The sequence below is a fragment of the Thunnus maccoyii genome, chromosome 3 (assembly GCF_910596095.1).
Source record: "Thunnus maccoyii chromosome 3, fThuMac1.1, whole genome shotgun sequence".
NCBI classification, from domain to species: domain Eukaryota; kingdom Metazoa; phylum Chordata; class Actinopteri; order Scombriformes; family Scombridae; genus Thunnus; species Thunnus maccoyii.
In genome coordinates, this window is record NC_056535.1 from 4,668,321 (window position 1) to 4,693,384 (window position 25,064).

At 39.7% G+C, this 25,064-nt stretch overlaps 1 protein-coding gene and 1 long non-coding RNA gene across 5 annotated transcripts in view; one reads left to right on the forward strand and one right to left on the reverse strand.

The window, feature by feature from the left end:
* epha8 (eph receptor A8) overlaps positions 1–25,064 on the reverse strand; it is a 117,836-nt gene that overhangs the window by 45,261 nt on the left and 47,511 nt on the right. For 2 of the 4 annotated variants that reach the window (XM_042403951.1, XM_042403941.1), the window contains exons 3-6: positions 19,194–19,247; positions 17,699–17,842; positions 16,904–17,053; positions 9,714–10,029 (exon numbers count right to left, since the gene is read on the reverse strand). In XM_042403951.1, the coding sequence (XP_042259885.1) occupies positions 9,714–10,029; positions 16,904–17,053; positions 17,699–17,842; positions 19,194–19,247 (664 nt within the window). Of the gene's footprint in view, positions 1–9,713; positions 10,030–11,500; positions 11,533–11,626; positions 11,698–16,903; positions 17,054–17,698; positions 17,843–19,193; positions 19,248–25,064 lie in introns of those variants that run through there. The other 2 variants (XM_042403964.1, XM_042403959.1) reach the window with 2 other exon arrangements.
* On the forward strand, positions 11,798–19,183 carry LOC121891185. The gene is made up of 4 exons (XR_006094051.1): positions 11,798–12,162; positions 16,690–16,821; positions 17,706–17,852; positions 18,001–19,183. It is a non-coding gene; the product is annotated as an uncharacterized LOC121891185 (long non-coding RNA).

Here is a 25,064-nt window from a genome sequence, read left to right on the forward strand (position 1 = left end):
CCAAGGGTGGCACACACTCAATCAATAATTTACCCAGCAGCGCTCGGCCTTTTGCGCGTGTGTTTTCATTCCTGAATTAAGCATTCATATGGGCTGCACATAAGAGGATTTGTTTGTGAGAGTGTGTCTTTGTGTGTCTGGTAACATGGGTATGCAAGCGTGTGCACAATTGTGTGTGTTTGTGTGTGTGTGTGTGTGTGTGTGTGTGTGTGTGTGTGTCAGCAAAGTTGCTTTGTGTACTGATGTGTAGCCCTCAGCACCTGCTGTGGAGATAGGGCTTCGGCCAATCACAACAAAGATTGGAGGGAAGTTTGAGTGACACAACAGTGCTGTGTCTGGCTGAGATATGATTCATTCTGTTATCGCTCGCTCACTCGCTCTCTCACTCACTCACTCACTCTCACACACACACGCATGCACGCACACACACACACATAGAGTCATGATGGCTTAACAGTATTAAACTGTTTAATAATACCATCTCTTCCCATCCACTGTTTCTTTTCCTCCCCTCTTTCATTCTCCTTTCCTTCCCCCATCATCCTTCTTCTTCTCTCCTCTCCTATTTCCTCACTACCTCCATCTCCTCTAACTTTCCCTGCCTTCCTCCATTCCTCACCTTTCCTCTTTCTGTTCTTTGCTTTCACCTCTCCTTTCCTCTCTTCTCTTCTCTTTCCCTGCCTCCCTCTTCTCCTCTCCTCTTTCTGTCCCTCCCTTCCTCCTCTCCTTTCCTTTCCTTCCTCTCCTCTTTCCTTAGTACCTCCTCTCCTTTCTGTTCCACCTTTCCTTTTCTCCATTCCTCTCTTCTCTTCTCCTCTTTTTGTTCCTTATTTCCAGCTCCTCTCCTCTCCTCTCCTGACTGACCAATCAAAATCCATCCACCAACGAGGACCAACCAGACGCACACAAAAAGACTAATTAGTCTTGGCATGGCAGCGACAAATCCCTCAGCACTGACGCTCACATACTCTAACAAACAGATGTACACTGCTTACACGTTTAATGAGACCACACATTTGGACACACACACTCACACACACACACACATTTGCGTGTGTGCATACGTTCCCAACGCCTCGTTTCCCAATGCACAACATGCAGCCGCAGCAGCTGTGATAGCTGTTGTTTAGTGCTTCTGTAAAGTTTCTGTTTAGCCATATCAGTACGGTCGACGTCACTCTGTGGCAATAGCTGCATTATGTGTGATTGCGTGCATGTGTGCTGTATGAACACGATGGGAGTTTATCTATCAGCTTGTAAGGAAGCCTCCCAGTGTTATTGTGAGGTTGAATATCCCAATTTAGCTGAGTGAGGATGTTTCAATTAGCTGCTTTTCATGCCCTGCTACTTGCTGTGCTGTAATTCTGGTTTATTACATCTTGGGTCTTATTTTCATAGTTTTAACCAGTCAGTTGTGAAAACATTGTACTCGCCAAAGTAATTGCTGAGCTCTGGGAACACGGTGACATCACTACAGTGAAGTCCAACAGGGTGGACAGGGTTGTTAAGGGCTCACAGTGACATAAAGGCTACACGAAAGGTACATCAAATATTTAGACATTAGAACATGTTAGGCCTTTATCTCCCCTAGCTGCTTAATTATATTAGCTAGCTTGTTAGCCTTAAAGAGTGAATAGCCATTTTATTTCTCTTCAGTCATTCAGTTTATCTCGTCTCTTATTTTTGTAACATTTGTAGTGCTTGTGGCCATTTTTCTTACACTTCGTCATGGATGTGTCTAGGTAGCCAGCTATGTAGGAAGATGTTGTCATTATTCATAACTCTGCCTACGAAACTCTGATTGGTTGAATGTCTACATCTGATGGAAACAGACATCTAATGGCACAGCACCAGGCCTGTCCTCTTTGTAGCTGTTTCACATGGAGCTAATTTTAACTACTGAAGTACAGTACTTGAGTACTTGAGTAAATGGACCCTGCATGCTAAGATAACTGTAAGTATCCTATTGTTTTGGATCAGGAACGATGCAGCACAGACAGATCCCACCATGTTCAAGGTAATTACTGCACATATAGTCTATAAAGTTATACAATTCCTCAGTTGTTTTGGCTAATAATATAGTTTCCATGCAGCCCAGAAGCAAAATGTTCAGTGGCTCACTTCCAGTAGACGGCACAGCTGTTGGGATTGAAAGCAAAAGACATCCAAGAGGAATGTTTATGTCTGAGAGTTTGGTTAATAATTTTAGCCTTTGTTTTCTCTTCTAAATAAGTTTGAATAACCTGGAGGTTTCTTTAAAACCTGTCTGATTGTTGAACTTTAGCGATGTTGCCGTGTCCCGGGACTTTGCAACTACTTTAGTGTGTACAATGTTATGATGACAGATAGGAATGATGACCAGAACTACAACACTGCCATCCAAGTCGGATTAATCTGTAATTTTCCTTTAATAAAAAAGTGATTATGTTCCTTAGAGTTCATATGAAGTTAATACAAATCTCTTGTGAAATGATGTTAAAGGACTAAAATCCTGTGTGTGTGTGTGTGTGTGTGTGCACACAAACCGGGCAGCTTTCCCGCCTCGAGGCTGTAAGTGTGGGTGTGTTTCTGGAGCCTTGGTGTCACTTGCCTCTAAACAGTAACAGTGTTGTTGATCAGCAGTTGTTTACAAACTGCCAGGAGGATGGAACTAATTTGATCACTCCGTATTCCCCCGTCTCTCCCTCTCTGGAGACCGTTTCAATTTGAGCTCCTTATACGTTCTCGATAGCGCGCCGCCACAAGTTGATTTTGACAGCAATTATGAATACTGTGTTCCACTCAAGTGGTCATGAGCCAGAGAATAATGAAGTTCTCACCAAATCATCTGTTCCCCAAATCACTTAACTGCATCTTCATTAGGAACTTTGCAGCCTGCAGGAAGTCATAGCGGGAGTTGGCTGAAAGACGTAGCTGCTACGCGGCGCTCGGTACATGACGAAGAAATAGATCCATAAGCTTAATTTCGATTAAACTCTGTACAGTGTTCATGTGCATCTCACCACCACATCAACTGCTTTCATTCACTTCATACACTCCTACAGCTGAAGTGACACTTCAACTGATTTCAGGTCTTATTGATCAAACACTTCCACGTCTTTCATTGCTAATACATCAACTGACATTTCAGCTGCTTTCACCTCTTACTACTCAACTGTCACTTCAACTGCTTTTAGTGTTTACATACAGACTGTCGATTCAACTCTTTATATGGTTTACTAAATTACACTTAAAACTGAAGTTTGAAATGTTTTCAGCAATTCCACTTCAAATGACGCCTGAAGTCCTTTTAATGCTTACTCTTCAGCAAACGCTTCAAACCCTTTCACTGCTTCAACTTCAACTGACATTTTTACTGCTTCAAGTGCTTTGACTTAAACGCATCCTCAAACAACATCTCACACACCATCTGTCTGTCTATTATTAAATGTTTATGCTAAAAATGTCAGAAAATAGTCAAAAATGCCCATCACAATTTTTCTGAAAAGACTGTCTTCAGTTTGTTTTGTACAACCAACAGTCCAAAATCCAAAAAATATTCTATTTCCAGTCATATAAAATGGAGACAAGCAGGAAATTAATACATTTGATAAGCTGGAAGCAGTGCAAGTTTGGCGTATTTGCTTGACAAATTAAATGATGATTTAAATTGTTGATGATTTATTTTCCGTTGATCAAATAATAAATTATTCAACCAATCATTTAAACATGAGTTGAGCTGGATACGCTGGTAATACGAAGGATGAATTAACTAAAAACAGAATAATTCAATAAAATCAATTTGTTATGTTTTCAGGAAGAAACCTCCATCTTCATCAGGGGCGAAGAGAGAGAGAATGGTACTCAACATTTAATAGAAATAATACTAGTCTGATAGTCATTAATCATACAGTATATAAGGAAGCCGTTATACTGGTTCAACTCCTTTTCCACAGCTGGGTGTCAGTTGTTTTCACCTGTCTGGACTTTAGGCACATGGGGACCTTGTCAGAGATGAACATGCACAGGTCTAGTTTCTGGAATTTCAATGAATTTTACATGCATGTGTGTGTGGAGTGTCTCCAACTCTGCATATGTGCATCATATTGTTTGTCTGAAGAGGAAATACTAAAAGTGAGGAGGAGTGACAGCAGGGAGGAAGGAGGTGCTGACAGGCTAGAGAAAGGATAAAGCCCTCAGCTCCTCCGTGTGTGTGTGTGTGTGTGTGTGTGTGTGTGTGTGTGTGTGTGTGTGTGTGATGAAATAAATAATAGAGGAATATTAAATCCTCCTTGTCGCCTGCTGCTGTCTTCCTCTGATATTTCTCTATGGTGCCACATCGACAGATAACGATCACATTATGAGGCGAGTGTCACACCTTTTTCTTTTTCTGACGCCACACTTCTCTCATTTTTACTTTGTCTCATAATCTGTCTTTGTATTTTTTATTCTTTCATTTCACTTTTTTTTAACCTCTCACCTCTTCTTAGCCCTTCCATCGCCCTGCTCCTTTTTATTCATGCTGCTTTTTTTTTCTTTCAATCTCCCAACCTTCCCTTCACTCTTTAAGCCTCTCCTCCCCTCCTCCCTCCCTCCTGCTCTCTGACTGACAGGGAGGAGAGTCTGAGGCTCTGAACAATTGCACAATCCCTCAGTGACTGGAAGGGCCAATAATTGTTGTCTGAGGTGACGAATTACAAGACCTGTAAGGACTGCACACTCGGACACACACAAGGTTTGAACACACATGTCATTTAAAGGCTAAAGCTGAACGACTGTGTTAGGAATGGTTCTAATATTTGTATTGTTATAATTTCAGCAGTGCCATCCAAAAGCAATTTTTTTCCAATTTGAGCAAATAATCAGACACTAGATTAAAAAAACATTTAATTTGCTCTGACTGACAGTACAATTCTAAATCTCATTATTTGTTGTGGTCATGTTTGTATCTTTCCCAGCTTTAACACACATCAGATTATATTATACAATACTGTTATACACATGTGGCACAGCTAAAAGCCTGCAAAGTCCACAGACATTGGATCAAACCAGAAAAATGAATTTGTTCATGCACGATCGATAGGTGAATTACTTTTGCCTGATGCCTTCTTCTTTTCTTAAAAAAAGAAAAATGTACAATTTTCAAGCAGATACAGGCTATGTTAATGTGATAATATGTGTTTATATTTGAAGCTTTATTTACTACAGGAAGGTATAATCAGAGTGATGAGGGTATGTGTTAGTTCTACATTTTTTAAACTTTTTTTTTTAAAGCAGTAGTTTGATTTGTTTGTATTCGGTGATAAAATGAATTATAACTGAGAATATATGGTTTATGCTTTATGGAACCATTATTTCCTGATGACTTCTTCAGAGTTTCCAGAAGGTTTGTGAGAAATTTGCTATTAATTATATAGAAAATAAAGACAGTTTTGAGTTATTTTATTTAGTTTAGTTAGTTGTGCAGAGATTTGAAGCACTTGTTCATTTCCAAAGGAATTTCTTCAGTTTACCCGCCGTACACATGGCTCTAGTTTACTCTAGCTTAGCAATTAATTAGAATTAATGAATTGTAAGTTAATCTATCAGTTAAAGAATGTCTGTTTCACCCATAATTAGAGCCAAATAACACTGCCTGTTCTCTCTACAAAACCAGAAAATAATTAGGAAATCCTCTTTTTGCGGACCCGTGAAATAAACTGTCACTGGCGATTTTTCCTTTGGTCTAAACAAAACACTTTTAACCTTATAAATGTCACTGAGCGTTTAGTAGGTCAGACAATACAAACTCATACTGTTCAAAGACTGGTTAAACACACCAAACTTTATTTTACATTCTGGTTTAGATCTAATTGTTTCCAGCGATACAACAAATGTAAAGCTAAAAACAATTAGTCAACTAAATGATTAGTAAACCAAAAGACTATTAATCAATTCTGCCTCCAGCTTCTCAAACATGCAGATTTGCTGCTTTTCCCCCCCATATACAGTATAACAGTAAATGAAATATCTTTGAGTTTTGGTCAAACAAAACAAGAATCTTGAAGATGTCACCTGTGACTGATTAATCAACAATTTAAATAACAGTTAGTTGCTAATTTCCATTTGACAGAATGGTGCAGACGTGTTGAATGTTTCACATGATGTAAACATCATACAGTAAAATGCTGGAACAAGCTGATGCTGACAGGAAGGCTGAAATAAGATGATTTTAATAAGCTTATTTAAAAGAGAGGCAAAAGGGGGAAAATTGTATGTTAAGGGGTTAATATTGTTGTTTCTATTCTCCCTCTAGTAGCTGGATTATGTTATTTCCAGCAAACTCAGTCATAAATCACATGAAAGTATCAGACAGCGCAGTTCAGAGAGTAGGAGGACAGGCTGTGGTCCATTGACTGAGCAGAGGAGTAAGCTAACCCACATGTGAGTAAGTACCCACCCCTCTCCCCCTCTGTGTGTGTGTGTGTGTGTGTGTGTGTATGTGTGTGTGTCAGGCTTGGATGAGCCAGCTGAGCTGAGTAAATGTGACCAGCCTAAGTGTGTGTGTCTCATATCAGTGTGTCCTCGATCGCTCTCACTGTATGGGGCACTTTAGTCCATTCTTCACTGGCACCGGGAGGCACGCATACACACACACACACACACACACACACATACACACATACAGTACACATCTGCACACATGTACTGTATGCACAACTACACACACACACGCAGTGTTTTGATGTAAACTCAAGTGGACGAGGGGTCCAGTCAACCACTCCGCCAGTCTTTCTCCCTCTACCCTCCTTCTCTTTTTCCCTTCGTCTTTCATCGCTTCCTTTCCTGTGACACTTTCAACTGCATGTCACGCAACCCTTTGCTCACACACATGCACACACACACACACACACACACATACATCATGTCGTGCTCTCAGCCAGGGCTCTGCACCTTTATCAGGGGAGAGCCACTTAAGCACGCTCATATACACACACATATTCACGCACATTCATGTCTGATTTTTTTTTATATCCCCCCCCCTTCCACACACACATACAAGCCTTCACCACTTAAGTCGCCTCCCTTTCACCATCTCGTGCCCTCCCCTCCTCTCTGTGTCTTGTCTGGTCTCGTGTGTGCGTGACTGTGGCTGGCTTTGGCGAGGGTGAATTAGCACGGCGACCCAGTTTGGTGCCAGAAGAGACAAGACGTCAGCGGAGAATATATTGAAGAGCTCTTTATTTCCCCTCCTTCCACTTTCTGCTCTGGCTGCGGTGATGTAATGGTAAATAAAATACAAGGTTAAAGACCTCCAGCTGAGGATTATCATAAAGCAAAATGACTTCTATTATCAGATGCTTTTGTTTTTTTTCCCCCTCCTCCTTAAAAGATCATTTCTCTACAACCTCAGATAACTTACATTAGTATGTTTAAAATGTGGATAAAATCTGCTCCATAAACGAAACGTGACTTGAGGTGATTTTTTTCCTTCCTTCTGGCCACATTTTTCCCCGTTTCTCTTTATAGGTCCTGTTTTGCATTTCTGTGCTGATGCTAATTGCCTGCAACTAATTATAGAAAGTCTGCAAGTGGCCCTCTGAACCGGACACACACACACACACACACACACACACACACACAAACACTCCACTTCCCACGCTTTTAAACACATTTTGACAAGGAGCTCTCACTGTGTCGAACCAAGAGGGTGTTTGCTGCTGGCCTCAGATTGGTGAGACACAACAGAGATTTGTGTGTGTGTGTGTGTGTGTGTGTGTGTAGGTGTTTAGGTGGGTGGGGGTGGGGGGGGGTGGGGGGGGTGCAAGGGAACCGGTGTTGCGTGTCTCGTTCGGCTCGTTTAGCTGACAAACTGCTTTTAGCGTTTAATTATCCATCGTTCTGTGATTAATAGGTTTTAATTACTGTAACCCATGGCAACCTGAAATATGCACAGGTCTCTGAATGAAGTCAGCACATCAAAACTCTTGGGAAAAGAATCAAAAAAAGATAAAAAACAAACAGAATTTAGATTAAAAGGAAGAAAAACAAAAGAGGATCAAGACACGTTTCACTTATTATTCATCATGGACTGAAAGAAGACACTTGAGCTCAGATAGACACTTGACTAGTATCTCATATTTGTGAAAAAACTGCTAGATCTCAGAGAAGCTTTTGACCAGACCTTGAACTTCATTTATTTTTTTCCTGATGTGATCCACAGCCACAACTTCAAACAGACTTCTTTATTCACTAGAAAGGTTAGAACCTTTCCAAATTCATGTGTTTGCTGTGAAGGCTTTTTGCAATCTGCAGACTTTTCTGCTGATGCTCTGAGCTCAGAAGAATCTTTCAGATAGTTAAATAAATGGGGAACTCTGATGCCTACATGATTCTTGTGAGTTGACAAATTTACCAATCGAGACAGAATGTACCTGCGTTTTCGAGTATCAACTAGGCAACCACATTGATCCACTGAAAAAAAGAAACGGGTAGTCATGAGCATTATTGTGGTGGATACACACTGTTGAGCCCATTACGAGTATGATTTGGGCGCCATGACTGATTTGACCAAACTGGACTGAGACCATCAGTTGGTGTTGACAGGGTGTGTAGAGTTTAAATCAGAGCTGATTGACAGCAGCCTGGAAGCACAAGCAAACAATCCCACAACTCACATCAGATTGTGATTCAAATGTTGATAAATCCTGACCGGTGCACAGGAATGACATCACTCCATTTCAAACCAGTAAGAACAGTACAGAAACAGCACAGACAGAAATCTCTCATGTGAAATAATCAAAGCTGTTTGAACTTTGCCAGGAAGCTGTGTGTTCATGTAGGACCCCATGGGTCACGGTTACAAGCTGGTTGCGATTGTATTCAGTGCCTTCAATGATTCTAATTACTTGCCTTTTGATCCAGTCGCCTGTCATGTTTGATCTTTACAAGTGGAATCAGGGCTGTTGATTTGCACGTGGAATAAAGAATGATAAAAAAAAAAAAAAAAAATGCTATTACTTAATAATCTAATCCCTTTTCCGCTTGGTTGCAGTATGAATCGGTAAGGCAAGCTCGATCTAATGACTCTGGTTTTTGATTTAGTACAGCGACATTTGAGAATTCATTTTAAGGAGGTCATCAGGTTTGTCCCCAGCTTTAGTCGAGACTCTTGACCTCACGGTGGACCTCACCTGTCTTAAATATGATGACAGAAACAGCTAGAAACAGCACGAAGAGGAAGCAATTTGTAGCGTAATATTATGGGGAAGGGGACATTAGACGGTTGCTATGTTTCACTGACATTTTAACAAGGAAAGTAAGACATGAACACAACTCCCCTTTGAACTCTTTTCCACTTTCTGATATTTCAGGTAAAATCCTTACACTGACTTTATGATTGTGCATAATTATATAGATTACTTATAAGGATCACCTGGGAAATGATTTTCTTGTGAGTTCTTGCAATCAGCATTTGGATTAAGTAAATTTAATGATAGTTTAGATTTTAAATTCAGCCTAAAATCACTATGACACAACCTTGTGGTTGGTATTTGTTGTGTTCCCACCGCAATCAAACCACACCAGAGTTTGTTTGGAGCCGACAGACACTCTCCTTTTTGAAGATGGTGCAGTTAATTGGTTAATGCCAGAGGTCAAATGAATGTTTTCACCATCCTAACTGAACCAAACCAAATGGACAAACTCACCAGAGTTCATTTAAAGCTCAGCAAACACATCTTCAGTTAACTTACCTACACAGGAGTCTCTGTGCTCTTCGAATCCGGCAGAACACACACACCTGCCGATGGGCACCAGCCACTCGCCTTCAGCGCTGCAGTACATCTTGGGTGTGTCCCTCTCCTCGGCGTGATCCACACACTGACCTCTGACCTCCACCAGAGAGGACGAGTCGGCGCCCGTCACAACGTCAGTGAACACCGCCAGGTTACGGCTCACGCCCACACAGCGCTTGTAGTACACCCGTACCGAGGTGAGGGCGATGCACGCGCCGATGTCCTGGAAGGCCAGGTAGAAGCCTCGTCTGTTTAGAGGACCCACGCCTCGCACCTGTGACGACACAAGGGTTTTAACACTTTGATCTCACACATCACAGGTCATCATGGGAGTGTTAATATGCTTTTACATCAAATATCACACAGAAAATATTACACATATGAGGTGTTCGAGTACACTCTTTACAGTGGCTGCATCAGTGAGCTGGATGTAGCAATAGGGTGGACAGAGAACACAGAACAAAGTTTTTGTAACAACAATCATTTATGTGCCACTGCAAAGTCAGCAGTTATACAAAGCCAGTCATGCTGCAAATTTCATCGGTTAGTTTTTTTGCACTAGTTTGGTAATATCTTGGCTCCAACTACCCAGAAAGTGGTTTGATCTGTTTATGCAGATCAAATGATGCAGTGCAGTTTTGGTTATTGTTTTGTCATGAAAGGCATTTGCATTTGAGCCCAGTTCCAGGGAAATAGTGCCCTCATACAGAGGTTCTTAACCTGGGGTTGGAACCCTTTTGAAGGGGTCACCAATTAAATGTAAGAGGAAGTGAGACAATTAACAGGATACGACAGATGACGAAGCATAGTTCTGGTGCACAAAATAGTCTTTTTCTTGTGAAATACTTAATAGATTTAAACATTTTATCTGTAAAAGATATTATACACGATAACACACAAGATTTAAAAAAAAGAAAAAAAAAGATCTTTCAGGACTCTGTAGATTAATATTTTCTGACCTCTAAAAATGATTTAATGTAACAATGTGAAATCAGTGGTGGAACTACTTACAACGAGTGACAGTGAGTGACAGGGATCCCAAGTAGACATTGCCTCATTTTTAGGGCACAAGGCAAAAAGGGAACCTCTATCCTAAAGTATACGGCAACTGCACTTGCAAATGTGTGTAATTTAATGTTACTTTACTGAATTTATTATGTTGAACACCTGTAGTGACTTTACAAATGTATTTTCAGAATGAACACTTCGTACAAATGAGTTAAGTCTGAATTTGACCAGTAGAGGCTGTATTGTGAGACTGCTTCATAAAATCACCTTAGAGAGTCGGCCAAAGAGGAGACAGATTTAGTCGAAGTAGGCAAGTGCTGTAAACAAATATATATACTTTTAGCATGAAAAATATGGAAATACATATTTGTTATTTATGAAAGTTTGTGTGTTTTAGCAAAGTGTTAAGAAGAGTCAGTGCAACTTAAAGCTGGAACTTTTACATATAAATAAACGCCACAGTGGCTTTTGAACAAAACAGGTGGAGCAGTGTGAATACAGCCTTAATTGAATCTCTGTACTGGAGTTTGGCAGCAGTCATTAATCAACTGCTCTGCTTCCAAGAACAACCTGGTAGCATGGACGTTTTTACATTTTTATATGCTTGTTTTTCATATCGTATCACTTTTGACTATATTGTTAACCCACGCAAACTGATCTGTGATCATCTGTAGAAAATAAAAGGACAGATTTTTTTCTCTGGGCAGTAAAACTCATTTCACTAACAAAGACCACACCATTTTAGAAAAATGGTGCAAAAAATTGGCTGCAAGGCTGAGCGGCGGCGCCCTATCCAGCTCTTATTATACATCCATGGGCTGAAGCAGTTGGCTGCGTCTTGACGTCATCGATGTGTGGCGTACAGGTAGCGGTGGGCGGGGAACCTGGAAGTGAGCGGCCGTCCGGAGCAGTGGTGGAGGTGAAGGCAGAGAGGAGCAGGAGGTTCGGCGAAACGGGATTTGTATCTGGAGTTCAGCCGGCGTTGTGACGTCATCGGTGTGCGTCAGCCAGGTGGCGGGAAATGAACCCGGAAGAGCGGGAGGATTTGAGCTGCCGGTGAGAGGGCTGATGGAAGTGGAGTCTGCATAGAGTTGGAAAGTTTGTCTTTATCATCGTTTCGTAGGAGTGGGACGACTGTCTCTTTGAGAGCTCGCTGGAGGTGAGCAAACATCCAGTTGAAGATGTTAATCGCTTGGAAAAGAGCTGCGTCCGAGTGGACCATTGCGTGGATGCGTGTGGAGCGTCTTGATCCCAGCTGATCAGAAGTGTGGCGTCTGGAGGAGAAGGGTTCCATGTGGATGTGGATGTGGTGGTGAAGGAGATATCATGTTGGTACTGCTGGATCTAGTCGTGGGCATTATGTTGCCGAGGAACGTGGATCACGGAGCACGGACAGGAGGTAAGCATTTGCGGGAGAGAAAGGGGTTAGACACGCTTATATAGGTATGCACGGATGGTTGAATTAGTGAGGCACAGGTGATTGAATTTAGTGAGAGAAAGGATTGTGGTCTTCTTCCTGAACCTTTGCTATAATAATAACTCCATTAACATCCAATAGGGTAATATATAACAGTAAGAACCTGTTGTCTCTGGTGATATATTGTTGTTAGGCAGGTGTTTATGAGTGTATACAGGTTGTATTTTGTTGTCAGACATGCTGTTTACAGTCTGCTGTGCATGATTTTGGATATTTATGTCTTTATTATATAGCACCACTAGATAGATGATAGGAAACAAGGTGGATTAACATACAACACAGGTCCAGAGCCAGGAATGTTGCAGTTAATAGTAAGAGTCCCAATTCCTAAGCCACAGGGGTTCCCTGATGTTGCATACATCATTATGTTGGATATAGTATTGTAAATAATATCACAGTAAACTTGAGCTTAAACATGAACAAGAAAGACTGACAAGACATACTGTCTGATGACATATTGTTATTTTATTATCTCCTTATTGTCCAAGCCAACATCTAACTTTAAGAATTAAATCTTCATTTGCTGGGTTACTGTCATGTCATTTTCTTACTAAAGCTGTTACAAGTACAGTACTACTGTAGCTACTGTAGCTACTGTAGCTGTAATAATTAATGATGAATTATGATTGATTTTGTGTTCATGCTGGCGTTAAGACCTGTCCTGTTTTTAGGCCTGTTTAATAAGATTACACCAGTAGTGCAGACAAGCCAATCTGATGAGGTTTCCTTGATATTACAGTATGAACCTTTTCTCTTTATATTTTCTGTTTCCCCTAAAGATGTAAGAGAAGAGTACACTGATGTATAGAAAGCACAGATCTGCTTTTGTATTCCTTTAAAGGAGCAGTTTCTAACTGCTGGAACATCATCACTGCAGCTTAATTAGTAGCTTTGTTTACAAACTGATTTGATGTATTGAAGACATTTTTTTTCGTTGTCATATTGACACACCAAGCTGTTGATACATCAGCGCTGTGTGCTAATTGGACAGCTAATTTTGAGTTTTGCAGATTTGTCGGGGCTATTTAAGGGTTGTTTTTCTCACTATTTCATGTAAATGACAGGATTAAACATATGGTGTGTAATCAGTATCAACAGTTGTCATTTAAGTTGCTTCAGGCACTTTCACTCCTGCTGCACTGTGTGCTTAAATTCCCAGCAATGGACACATTCTGGTTTCAGCTGCTCTGGTTTTCTGGGAAAGGAAAGAAAACATACAGTACCAGAAAGTGTGTCCAAACCTTTGACTGACTATTATCTATAGAATGACAAGAATACTGTAAGATGAGATCAAATAAATCATCCTTGCTGTCCTGTGAAAATCCTCTATCTCCAAAACAGTCAACTATTCATGAGCTTTGAAAATCAGGCCTGTTTTCAGCTTTGTGACAATATGTTTTCAAATAATACCAAAAGAGGAATTTTGTCAACCCATAAAGGAACAGTCAATCCCTCATTTCCACTGAAAAATTAAAAATGATAATAATATCTAAAATTCAGTTTTCAAATTCAATTTACAGTAGGTAAACAGGCAATGTAAGATGATTTGTAGTTTATAGAATATTGTTCAAAACCGCCATAAAAAAACAAATTTTCAACCATTGTAACATGTAGGTTTCCAGCAGATAAGCCAAACAACCTGAATATGTCACAATAAATAGGATTAGCATTCAGTATAGACAACATACAGTATATACATTAATGTATGTAACAGTTATTTGCTTGAAAGCTATAATATGTAATTATTCTGCATTAAAATGTTTAAAAACAACTAGATTATATTGTATTATATTGTTATATATTTTGTTGAGTTGTGTACTTAAATTATCTCAAATGTTTCCAACAATTTTCAAACCCAGAGAAATCAGTAATTTTAATCAAGGTAACTGTCTGTTTCATTTGGTCGCCTGTAAACGGTGTCACACCCCCTCTACCAAAGAGTGTATGTGTACAAGATGCATGTTGCATGTTGATGTTGTGGTTGTCTGCCAGAAACTGTCATAAATTGACTTTTATTCAGTTTTAAGCCACATTTTTACAATAAACTTTTTAGATTGTGGTTATTTTAATTATATCTTTTAACCAGATGATTTTAGTCATCGGGTGTCTGGATCTAAAGTTATTGGAGAAAAAAGAGGAGCAAACGTTAGCAGCAGTTCAGCTCACACAGAGCCCCTCCTGGACATCCTGTGTCTGCTGAACAGCATTGGAGAAACACTTATTTTTAACGTGAAACTGCTTTGTTAACTGTTTTTGCAGGTTTTAATCCCTGTGTATGTTTGTTTTTGAAGAGGAGGAGACCTCTGCAGATAATTTGGCTCCCGGTAAAAACCTGTTGAACGTCTGGACCTTAAGTTATCAGAGAAACAAGCTGAGTAAACGTTAGCAGCAGCTCGGCTAACAGACCCTCCCTGACATCCTGTATCTGCCGAACAGCATCAGAGAAACACTGATTTTCAACACGAAACTGCTTTATTCACTGCTTTTACCGGTTTTAATCCCTGTGTACATTTGTTTTGGAGAGGAGACCTCTGCGGATAATTTGGCTCCCTGTAAAAACCTGCTGAATGTCTGGATCTTAAGTTGTCAGAGAAACAAGTTGAACAAACGTTAGCAGCAGCTCAGCTAGCAGCCCCTCCCAGATGTCCTGTGTCTGCTGAAAAGTGTCAGAGAAACACTCATTTTTCATGTGAACTTTATTCAGTTTTTTACCTGTTTTTTAACCTGGGCTTGTAATTGTGCAGCTCTTCTAGAGACCGTGACACGGAAGACAGAACACGTCTCGAAACCGTAGACATTTGTGTCTTGGTTTCAGAACCATTACATCTCTAGTTAGCAAGCTATCTTTGGGCTTAACTCAGGTTTTCTGGGAACATGAAGCCGGCTCACTTTTTACCGGGATAAATCACCATGGTAACTTATGCTGAACATCTAACCTGCTCTGTCTTTAGGAAAAAGTCTTTCTGGGCCAGTGTGCTGAAGGATGCTTAAGTTGTAATTACATAGTTTGGCCACAATGTCCGACCACTGACCAATCAGATCAATGGAAAAAAAGATTAATCATTCCTACAGGATCCCGACAAGAACAAAAGTCTTGACTTGACAATAATGTGACAGGTTAAAAAGGTTTATATTTCAGTAGAAACATTTAATTGTTCCAGGCTTTCTATTTCCACTCTAGTTTTAAAACCGAGCTTCTAACAAGCAGAGAAATCGTTTACTACACTAAACACATAATGATGCATTTTAACTGTGCAAAGTTGATTTTATCCCCGGAGTGATAGCTGACAGCGCGGATGATTTCACTGCAGCTCAGAATAACATGAGACAACTGTGTGATGATAATTGGAAATAAAAACTAAAGCAGTAGTCTTTTATCAGCAAAATAGTCCACACTGTTAATTGGCTCCCATGATTATAAATGCAACATTTGGGTCAGAGAGACCTCATCAGCCATTAACTACTTTTCAGCTCTTTGCTTCAGTAGCAGCCTGACATTACATTTAAGTTTTTTTTTTTTTAATGTACATGACATATTCAGAATAAATTGTTCATCATCCAACTAAAAGGCAAAAATACTCACTCTATACTAAAGTCATATATAATAATTCTTACATGTATTTTAAGCCTTAGCCTAGTTTTAATATTTGGAAATTACTTCTAGTGTTTCTACATCTTCTTATTCTGTTGTATGATTACAAAAAAAGAGGATGTCTGTGTAGCTGTGTGCATGTGATCATGCCTAAGTTTGTTGAACTTTCTTGAGTTAACCCTCCTGTTGTCCTCGGGTCAATTTTGACCCAGGAGGAACAGAAAACAGTATCCTGACTAAGAAATTATGAATTATTTTAACTATAGTTGAGATCAGAGGAAAATATATATGTAATGTATATGTAAAAGATTAGTCAGGATACACAGCACATAATGACACCTGTTATCCTCCCGGGTCAAAATTGACCCAAGGACAACAAAAAGGTTAAGCCACTTAAGATAAGTTTGATTTGAAGTTTTTGGCTACATAGATTTGAATAAATCACTTTTTTTTGTCAATGAAGAAGTCTCTGTCTATCTCCTATCACCTTCACTGGGGCTAAATTCTGTCACATATCCATTATTCTACAATATATATACATTATTATTAGACAGTTCAGAAGTTAGGAAGTTCAAAATTGCTATTTGGCATTACAGTCACGTGCCGAGTGTTATTGGCAAAGCTCCTATACCAGCATAACTGCCACCTAATTGAAGTGGCTAACTCAGTATTAATGCCTAAGAAATCCAATGATAGTGTGCGGTGAAGTACACAATGTCTTTCATATCTTTTTGTAACAATGTAATGTATCAATAAAAGTATAGTTCTACTCTCCAGTATCAGACTGAGGCTGTTATCAATATCACAGTATTTCCCATGATACTGAACCAAGCCCTGCTGTTTGTTTGCTTTTACAGATCTGCAAAACTGAGCACAAAACAGCCTGAGTGATGAGACTGGAGGAGGCTCTCCAGGGCCGTGGATGTTTCCAACTCGTCTTGAACTCCTGTGGAGGCGTACGTGCTAAGAATTGGAATAAAGTTTCCAAAGTAAGATTCAAAGAGCCTGCACTGACATTTACCTATTGTATCAGTCAGTTTTCATGATGTTGTTCAGAGCCGTTGCTCATACCTCAGTGTTGAGTTTAAGTCTGCGGACTCCCAGGTCCACCCCCGTGAAGCTCTCATCAGCAGCGATGGTGTCAATCTTAATGAACTGGTTCTCCCGTATGGCCGAGCCCACCGCTCTGTCAGACTCGTAGTAGTACAAGTTGAAGGTTTCCTGGAGAACAAACGGAAACACAATCTGATGTGAATATACAGTGAAGTGTGTGAGTACTGTGGGTTCACTGTAATATAAAGTGAGTTGAAATAGAAATCTGATGTCAAGTCTATGTTGTTTTGGTATCAACCAATAATCAACCAATACCATTAAGATTTCCATATGACTAGAGGTTTTGAGTGAGATTATTTTGCAGCAGTTTGTCAAAGTCCTCACATGTCCATGCTAGATTTTGGAAGAAGGAAAAACACAGCTGCGCTGGGTGTGGTCTGTGTACTTGTGACCTCGCCCAGCTGTGATGTAGTTTGGTTGTATAGTGCTATGGTACACTGCTGCTGCACAGGGTGTAGGAAAAGCATTTTATCACCACTAGTTGGCAAAGCAAGCCAGATTATTAGTCTGGGTGAACTTCCTCTTTAAAGCTAAATTTGTAGTTACTAATTATGCATAAAGGTCATTGTTAAGTACTTCCAGTCACCCCACCTGTGTAAGAGTTTAAATAGACTTCATCTCAGATTGTGGTTTTTGAATGCTAATGTGATTTTTTTTTTAAAATGCTAACCATATATTATACAAGAATATAAGTTATATTATGTGCATTTAAAAACTCGCTATCCAACCCTCTCCTGTCTGTCTGTGTGTTACCTTGCAGGTGCCCAGTACTCCAGGCATGCTGTTGCAGTCTCTCAGGGTGAACTTGACCTCGATGTAGATCCTCCTGGCTCCTTCACGAGGGATCCAGCCCGTCCTCAGCCAGTTGTTCTGGCTGGGGCTCATCACATTACAGACCTGATTCGAAGTAAGTGTCATAACAGCAAGATACGTTATCAATAAAAACAAACCTTCTCAGGCATTAAATGTGCTGTGTGGGCCCTTGAAATGATCACATTTTTGGTCCTTTTGACTTCTTTCCCTCCTCCTATTTGTTGCTCTGTTCTTCACAACAGATAATATGTAATCAGGTGAAGAAGCCTAAGCTGAAATGAAGATGAATCTGCGATCGTGATAGTCAGAATGGTAGAAATATGTATCCTTGCAAATCATAAAGCGTTCCCGGTTTTGTGTCATAAAGCAAACAGATTCCAAAAAACTAAATCCAGTGCACACAATGTAAAATGCAGTGCAGGTGATACACTCTGCAGCAGGTCTTTACTGAAATCATAGTAATGTCTCAAATGAATGTGGAGGTTACTTCCTGATGTTAAAACATTTCATATAGCATCTTACTGGTTTAGCATTATAGAAATATATAAGTTCTATGGCTTGTCCATCCATGTGTATAGTCTTATATTTTTTCATGTTTTAATTTTTCAAAACTTTGAAATTTGACTACTGTTAAGCCTACAAACAATTAACTGATGAATGAATCAATCTCCCTACTAGAATTTTACTGGAGAAGCTTTGAAACAGCAAATATAAGTATATAAGTTATAGACTTGGGTCACAACTATTGATCATTTATCTGATGATATTAGTTTTCTCAGTTGTTTAACTGAAAATGTCAGAAATTTGTGGAAAATGCCCATCACTGTCCAAGGTGAGTCCAAGGTGATGTCTTCAAATAGCTTGTTTTGATCAACAAACAGAACAAATGTCAAATGTTATTAAATTTGCTATCATACAATTATTCACTGGAACCTCTGAGTTTTTGACATTTTCGCTCAAAAAGTTTTTTATACAATTAAAGTTGTTGATGATTAATTTTCTGTCAATCAACTAATCGTTTCAGCTTTATTATAGACGGTTGTTAACTGAATAAGTAATAGATAAAAAAAAACAAACAACTTAAGACCCTTTGGTGTCTTTTCTGGGGATCACGGGGTCTCTCAATGTTGTGACCACCACATGTGATATGATTCTACAGGTTGGCAGAGAGCACCAGGTAAAACAAAATAAACTTTCTCAACAGGAATTGTGGCATAATCTTTAATATTAATAATAACAACAAATATGATACCATTTAATTGAACAGATAGTAAAGAACAACTTCTGATTAATTATCCACAGTTTGTGTTTTACAGTCACACTTCATTCACCGTGAACAATCCCAGTTTCCCAGGAAAACAAAGTGATCCTGGAGATTATTATAATAATCCTAATAATACATTCAACCCCACCGCACACTGAAAGCGTTACACACCTGGTATGTGTGGATAGGACTGAAGTACTCGTCCATCTCGTTAATGGCGTCCCACTGGGCGGAGAGAAAGACAAAGACAGAGAGAGAGAGAGGGAAACATTCCTGGGTCAGTCACATGTTCACACGTCTTTCAGAATCCTATGCGGCTGCCGTCTATATTTCCCACATGATCGTCGATTCGTCAGTGCCCGCGCGTCTCCCTAACCACATGAGGAGATTATTAGCTTTGACTTCATGTGATGACTCCTGTCATACAGGCGGCGGTCATGCTAGTGTGGCAGGTGTATTATATGCTACAGTGTAGTGTGGTTTAAGTTTCCAGACGATTGCTGGTGATTTCAAACCTCATTATCTGTAAGACCGTGTCGGCGTGATGCACACAAAGACAAACATTAGAGATGTTTTTGTGTTAAGTTTAAAAATCCCCCTTTCTCATTCACTTTCTCATGTTTTTTTTTTTAAATCTAAAAGCTTCATCTTAAAATCTCCATAAACCCAGTTAAACTGGGATTACTGCTGGTTTTAAATATGTTGATGTATTCCACTCTGGCGTCCCGGCGACTGACGGTTAACACATGCAATCATGTGCTCCACATTTTTCGCATGTCGGAATTCACTTAACGTAATTCCGACGGGACACATTTTCCTTTTAATGAGATGCCCCTCATGTATGTAATTAGATTTACATTGTTTACCGAATGCCGCCGGCGGCCAGTAATAGAATTACGAGGAGGAACAGGAAGTGAAATGTGTTGGTATTTCTAAACGTGTTCATGTGCGTTACACCTACAGTATACTGCAGTACTAAATCCAGCAACAGGAGTAAACTGAATCACAGGAAGAGGCCCGTTCCACCTCCTCCTGTGTGTATTGTAAAGAGATATAAGCTGCACTCCCAAACACTTCTATCTAAACACGGAGGAGCCCAGAAAATACCTAGATTTCATGTAGTAGGACGAACAGGAAGATTAAGTTCTAAATTTAGATGATTTTTAATCATCAGTGTGTATGTACACAGGAACACTTTGCTGTGTAAAACCAGATGATTGAACATAATCTCATTTCCATGAACAGATAGCAGCCCCACTGAAGACACCAGCCGCTTTATTTTTGCTCCATATAAACAAGGCATTTACATTATGCATACATTTGCATTTCATTTTGCAAGATCATAGTGAGTTGTCACTTAGCTGTCAGGTCTGTGATAAATCAGTCAGTCTTCAGATGTCAGTCCCAGTCAGTGTATAAAGGAGTTAAAACACACACTGAATATATTTGATTTTTGTTCATCACCAACATAACCATTGAGCTTGTTTTTGGGTTGATGCATAAAAAGGTCAAAGGTCAAAGCCTCTATTCTAGCTACAGGTGGACTATGTGTGGCACAGGCTAAACTGCCCCAAAATAGTCACAGTTATAATGTTGGAGAGAGAGAGAGAGAGAGAGAGAGTAAGAAAGAGAAGAGAGACAGAAGCCTCCAGTTATTGATTATGATTTCTATTCTGTGTCATTAAAGTGTCAGGAGATGTGTGTTATATTGTTCAAAGATGACAAAATGACAAGTAGGGCTTCTCAGTTGTTTGAAAAAACGAATCAAATTATTACTTCTAAATTAAATATGATAAAATAAAATTAAAAATCCGGGACACTAATTATGTTATAATTTAAAGCGCTGTATAATATATTATTTGGAAAGACCTTCTAGAATTTAATAGCTTTACAGTGAGCTTACTTTAAATTAACATTTTTATATTTATTTTTTCTGCAATAACTTATATTTCTCAGTCACTCGTGACTTTATCCAACTTTATGTTTGTGTCAATCTATCATAATAACATATGTATGATTTATATCAGTATAATATTACTGGGGCTGTCAGTCTGTCGTCCTATCAAGGCTCTGATGGAGAAGATTTATTCATCACAGTGCACTGTTTAAGATCAACAGTGTACAGTAAATGATAACAGGAAGGAAATAACAGGAAATAAAAATCCATTACGGCTGTGTTCTGCTTTTGTATTTTGTTTTGTGGACATGTGTGTAATTATGATGTGTTGGCTATGCTATGACTTTGGCATCATCTCTGTGAATTTACAACGTTTTAATGCTGATCAGTGTTCTTGCGTCTGCATTCCCTAAATAATGTAAGTAATGAATGTTATCAAAACAACAAATATAATATAATGGACAAAAATATGAAAATAACACCCAGATTGACAAAAACAGGAACTTTCCAATCCAACCTGGTGAAGATGCCTGCCTCACCTCTCAACAGCTTAATGCTGCATAGAAGCATGTTACACCTACTCACGGTTCTCATTGTCAGTGCAAATCCAGTTGCACAGTTACTTTTTCGATGTCATGAAAAAAAAAAAAAGTCATCCTTTCGTGCTCCTGTATTAGACACATCCCACCAAAGATGAGTAAAAGAGGAAATGGGGTTGTTCTGTCAACTGGTTTATTCATGGTGACATGAAGACTCAATCACAGAGTGTCAAAAGTTCCCACAAACAGCTTAACTCAAACTGCAGGGGAATGGGATTTTAACAGCAGCTCCGTCATTCAGTATATCTTCTGTTGAAAGAAGATCGGCAACTGAATGTGAATGTAACTGTGTAAACATGGCGTAGACCAAGCAGGCAACCAACTAGATCCCCTGCCCATGTTCATGTTTGAGCAGGACAGTAGAAAGTTCACTTGCAATGAAATCTTTTAATTTCCTGGAAAACAGGATCTTTAAAGTCTTTAAAAACACGTGGGCGAGAAGGATCTAATCAAAGTGTCCAGGGATTCGATTGGGCTGCTCAGAAGTCTCTGGAGAACTGCGGCGATATGGAGCCGTAGCGAGCTGAGGACGACTGGCCTCCACCCACATCTCCCTCAGCTATGTCGTTACATCAGGAGGAGGAAGTGGAGGAGGAGGAGGAGGAGACATTCACAAATTATTTTTGCCAACTGATACTGACACAAACACCTCTAAACCCAGAATTTCACTCTGCTCAATTCGACAACCCACACAAGCTAATAACGGTCAAGTGGGAGGAGGCGCCAAATCCCATTAGACCGGATAACTTAATATATCCTCCCAAACTTAATGTAGCTACTCCCCAATATGCAGGATCACTTCTCACAACTATTTGAATATATTTTGATTTAAACTGTTCTTCCTTATCTGTTTTATTTGTTTTTGTCTTTTATTTGTTTTACAGTTTTTTAATGATGTTATTACATTTTTTAGCTTCACAAAAAAATGCACAATCGCCCCATCGCCCCTGCCTCTCCGTGAAAAAAAAAAAAAAAAGCAATAATAAAACAGAAATATCTCAGTGGATGTAAACAGAACCGGTGACTCACTTCAGCACCAAACTATATGACTTCCTCCTCCTCCTCTACCAAGAGAAAAGCAATTCTCCCAATCTCCCTCCTTCACATGAGCTGCAGTGAGGATTACAGGTTAAAATTGGTATTCATCAGACTCAAAACCGATGCTCTCTTGGATCACGGTCACAATAAATTCTAACCAAACGATTCTGGCGTTGATTATTTTACAAAGGTGTGAGCACAGCCGATCTGTATGTATGCGTGAATGAAGACGTGCATGTGTATTTAACCCCGGCGTTACCCGTTCTCCTCCTGGGCTCGGGATCCTCGGGCGAGCGGAGGAGTAATTGAAAGGGAAAGCGTTGACCCTGGGAAGCTTTGGGCCACGCCCAGCTGAACTCGGCCCCGGATAAGACGACTGCAAGGGCTCTCCGTGGAACTCCTCTCCTCACCCTAGACTCAACCTGCCCCCCCCTGCACCGCTCCAACACACACACACACACACACACACACACACACACACACACACACACACACACACACACACACACACTCCCTAAGGCGCCACCAGCCAAAAACCACTGGGATAATTAAGATGTAGGAAGTCTCACCCATCTCACCCATCCCCCCCGCCCCGTCCTCATCCTCTCATCTTTATCAGCTAAATTGAAACCGTCCTTGAACTTGTGAAGACCCGGACTAATTAGTGCGGTGTATAACCTCTCTATCTCCCTCATTATTCCCTTCTTGCCGTCACTGCACTCTCAACTTCTCCTTTTTTTTTTTTTTTTTGTCTTTTTCTTGGGAAATCTTAGATTTTTACCTCCTTGTAATTTTCTCCAGGAGTGAAAGATCACAGTAGATTGTCAGGAGGTTGGGAGCTGTACAGCAAGAGGGGAGGTGATGAGATTGGTGGAGATTGGTTGTTGTTTAGTTGTGAGAATAATGGAAATCTTTTCTGCACACGCTCAGCAGACAGACAGGAAGAAGAAGAAGAAGAAGAAGTCAGGGAGAATCAGCAGGGCATGTTTATCTTCTGAGAGAGCGATAAGAGAGTTTTCTATCATGGCGACAACAGAGATGCGGTGCTGCACAGAGCGGCTGACTGACAATGCAGCAGCGTGGGTGTGTGCGGATATGTGTGTGTGTGTGTGTGTGTCAGAGAGAGAGAGAGAGAGAGAGTAAAGTACAACTTAGAGAGAGAATGAGACGGAGAAATTAATTGGCAGTAAATTGCACATCTGTTTCCTGCCTGTCGACTCATCGGATCTCTCATCAGGAGAAATCAAACGTGGCAGCACACAATGCAAATATACCGCAGGTACAAACAAGCGTATGAATATAAAATGTCTATCATCTCCGTACAGTAAATGAAAATATATTTTCACTTCATTTGTCAAACACCAAAATGTTTCATCTCCATTATCTCCAAAGTGAATCCAGACTGTACAAGTCTGTTTCAGGAGTGTTTTCAACAATTTACTAGGTTGTAGTAGTGCTGAGCTGTTTCTGATCAGTTCACTTAAGTCCATCAAAATAAAACATGTCGCACAATTCTCTCAACATACTGTGCAGTTCAATGCTTTATTATCCAAATGATTTCAGCTGTCTCTCAGGTTGATGTTACTTTATATACAGTCTTTCAATTAGTCATGTAAATAACCACAAACGGTGAAAAAACAACATTGAAATCTCGTAGCACTTACTGGAAATTCTAAGCCACATCTCACACGGGCCTTTATTATCAGATGAGTTTGTCACTCAATCTCTATTTTTCAATACAAAATAAAAAATGCTGTTCTGTTTCTGAGTAGTTTTTTTTTTTTTTTTTTTTTTTTAAACACAAGAAAGGTTTTACATTTCATTTTGGATAAAGGCCAGAACAGTCAACTTTCTGGGCAGTGATATAAAAATAAATAAACATTTTTTAAAAGTGTCTTACATATGTTGTGATCATCGTTAATCATCACACATTTCAAAAATATCTCCATCATGATATGGAAAATGTATGAAAAATTCAAATTTGCATGACCAAATTGACACTCGTTGAACTGTGTTCCACTGTTTTGCATTAAGACCAAACTCTTCAAACCAGTAAAACCAAAACTCTAATCACTCACTCTGTAAGTTGTCAATTACATTTAAAGCTTCATTCAAGGTTCCTTCTGGCTCAATTAGCAAATTCCAGGATGTTTCTGCTGGAACACTTTATCCTCATGTCACCAATATTGTCATCTGTTAACACGGAGCAACCATCAACTCACCACCCGCTCGTGCTACACGGGATGTAAAACAAACAAACCCTGACTGAAGCTGGCTGCTTGCCTGGAGCAGAGGAATAAATCAGAGTTCAGAGAGTTCAGAGAGTGAACATATGACATCTAATAAATGATGCATCAAACAGTAGTCTGTCAGATAAAGACCATGAAGTAAATAGATGGTTATGAGTTTAAAGTTATTTTTTACTTCCGTGTTGTTTCAACCATCCACTTTATCAGCTTGTTGCTGTGTTTTAGTAATTAGCTTGAATGTAACTTTAAAGCTCATAAG